Source organism: Rhagoletis zephyria, unplaced genomic scaffold (genome assembly GCF_001687245.7).
Source record: "Rhagoletis zephyria isolate East Lansing unplaced genomic scaffold, Rhagoletis_zephyria_1.1 Rzeph_scaffold_40324, whole genome shotgun sequence".
Lineage (NCBI taxonomy): Eukaryota > Metazoa > Arthropoda > Insecta > Diptera > Tephritidae > Rhagoletis > Rhagoletis zephyria.
The window spans coordinates 345-1,632 of record NW_016197379.1 but is presented as its reverse complement, the minus strand read 5'-3'; the positions used below and the strand labels follow the sequence as shown (position 1 = coordinate 1,632).

General features: G+C 33.5%; 1 protein-coding gene across 1 annotated transcript; it reads right to left on the bottom strand.

The window, feature by feature from the left end:
- Positions 1 to 246: 246 nt before the first annotated feature.
- Positions 247 to 617, bottom strand: LOC108354900 (uncharacterized). The gene has a single exon (XM_017606075.1). The coding sequence runs from the start codon at positions 613 to 615 to the stop codon at positions 418 to 420; it is 198 nt and encodes a 65-aa protein (XP_017461564.1). The 5' UTR covers positions 616 to 617; the 3' UTR covers positions 247 to 417.
- Positions 618 to 1,288: the final 671 nt, after the last annotated feature.

Genomic DNA, 1,288 nt, shown 5'->3' with positions numbered 1-1,288 from the left:
TCCATTGGTTTTACGACGGAGGAGACACAAAATTGCGTTTCATTGAATCTGCTTTTATTTTACATTGAAAACATTAATTTCAAACTCTTTCCAAAAGAGTGGTTGATTCATCTTCTTTATGAAGATAAAGACAGAAATTATCTTAATGTCCTAGGCATATTCAACAATGTAGAAGTTATTTCGCCAGTTGGCTCTTTTGAACTGAAGTGCCAAACCGAGAACAGTATATATAGCCAACTACAAATGTCAGTCAGTTGAATATAAGCGCAATTTACGTAACCTAAGTTTAAACTGGCACTAAAAACCGGCCGGATATTATATTATTTTCCAAATTCTCGGTGCGTTAAATGACACGCATGTACATGTTCCTATTTACTTAACTGTAATTTATTTTCGAAGTAAAAGACTTTTTCTATTTCACAAAGTGGTATTCAACCGAGATTGTATTTCTTTTTTTGTTTTCGGTCCAACATTGGCAATTGGCGAAGGCTGTTCTGGCGTTGCATCCTCCTGCTGCCCTTGGTTACGTGCCATTGCGCGCTCATTTCGAACAACATCGTACTCTTTCAGCTCGGCAAGCTTTAGTGGAATGCTTTGTAATTCACGCTTACGCATCTTTGTAATGAAAATTTAATATGGAAGCAATTACTTTGATTAAAAGTCTTAAATTTTACCTTAATTTATCAATCGAAAGCTTGTCCAAATCAAATTTTGGTGGAATCGCAGGAAGTAAACAAATGCAGTCAGCTGTTATCAGAGTTGTATTTTGGGCAAACCATATAGCATGTTCGCAATTAAATTGAATTACGAAAATTATTGTACTCGTTCTTTACCTTAAACTATGTTCACATATCAATATTATCTCAATCAAAGCTCGTTTTTTAATCACCCCGTTTACACAGGCAAATCTCAGATTATTAGCCGTCAAATTTGTTGTGCTTGTTATTCTCACATCTTAAGGAAAATTTATGTTTCTTCTCTGTGCTACCATGATCACGTTTTTCTGCTATAATAAGCAATATAAATATATTTTAACTTAACATTTTATTCAAAATACCTTTACAAACCTCTTTTACTTGCTAGCGTACATTTTTGTTTACTTTTACATTTGGCATTTCTCCTCTCTTTCGCAAAAACAATCGATAAAACTAGGATGGACACCGAAAAGTTATCGGTTAAATCGGAGATTATTTTATAATTACAGATTAACAAGGAACGAATTTTATATGGCTAATCTCTTGTTATAATTACAGATTAGGGTGTTAAGCTCGAAAATGAGGATAATCTA

Coding starts and splice junctions, on each gene's coding strand:
- LOC108354900 (XM_017606075.1), bottom strand. CDS start 615: ATGCGTAAGCGTGAATTACAAAGCATTCCACTAAAGCTTGCCGAGCTG.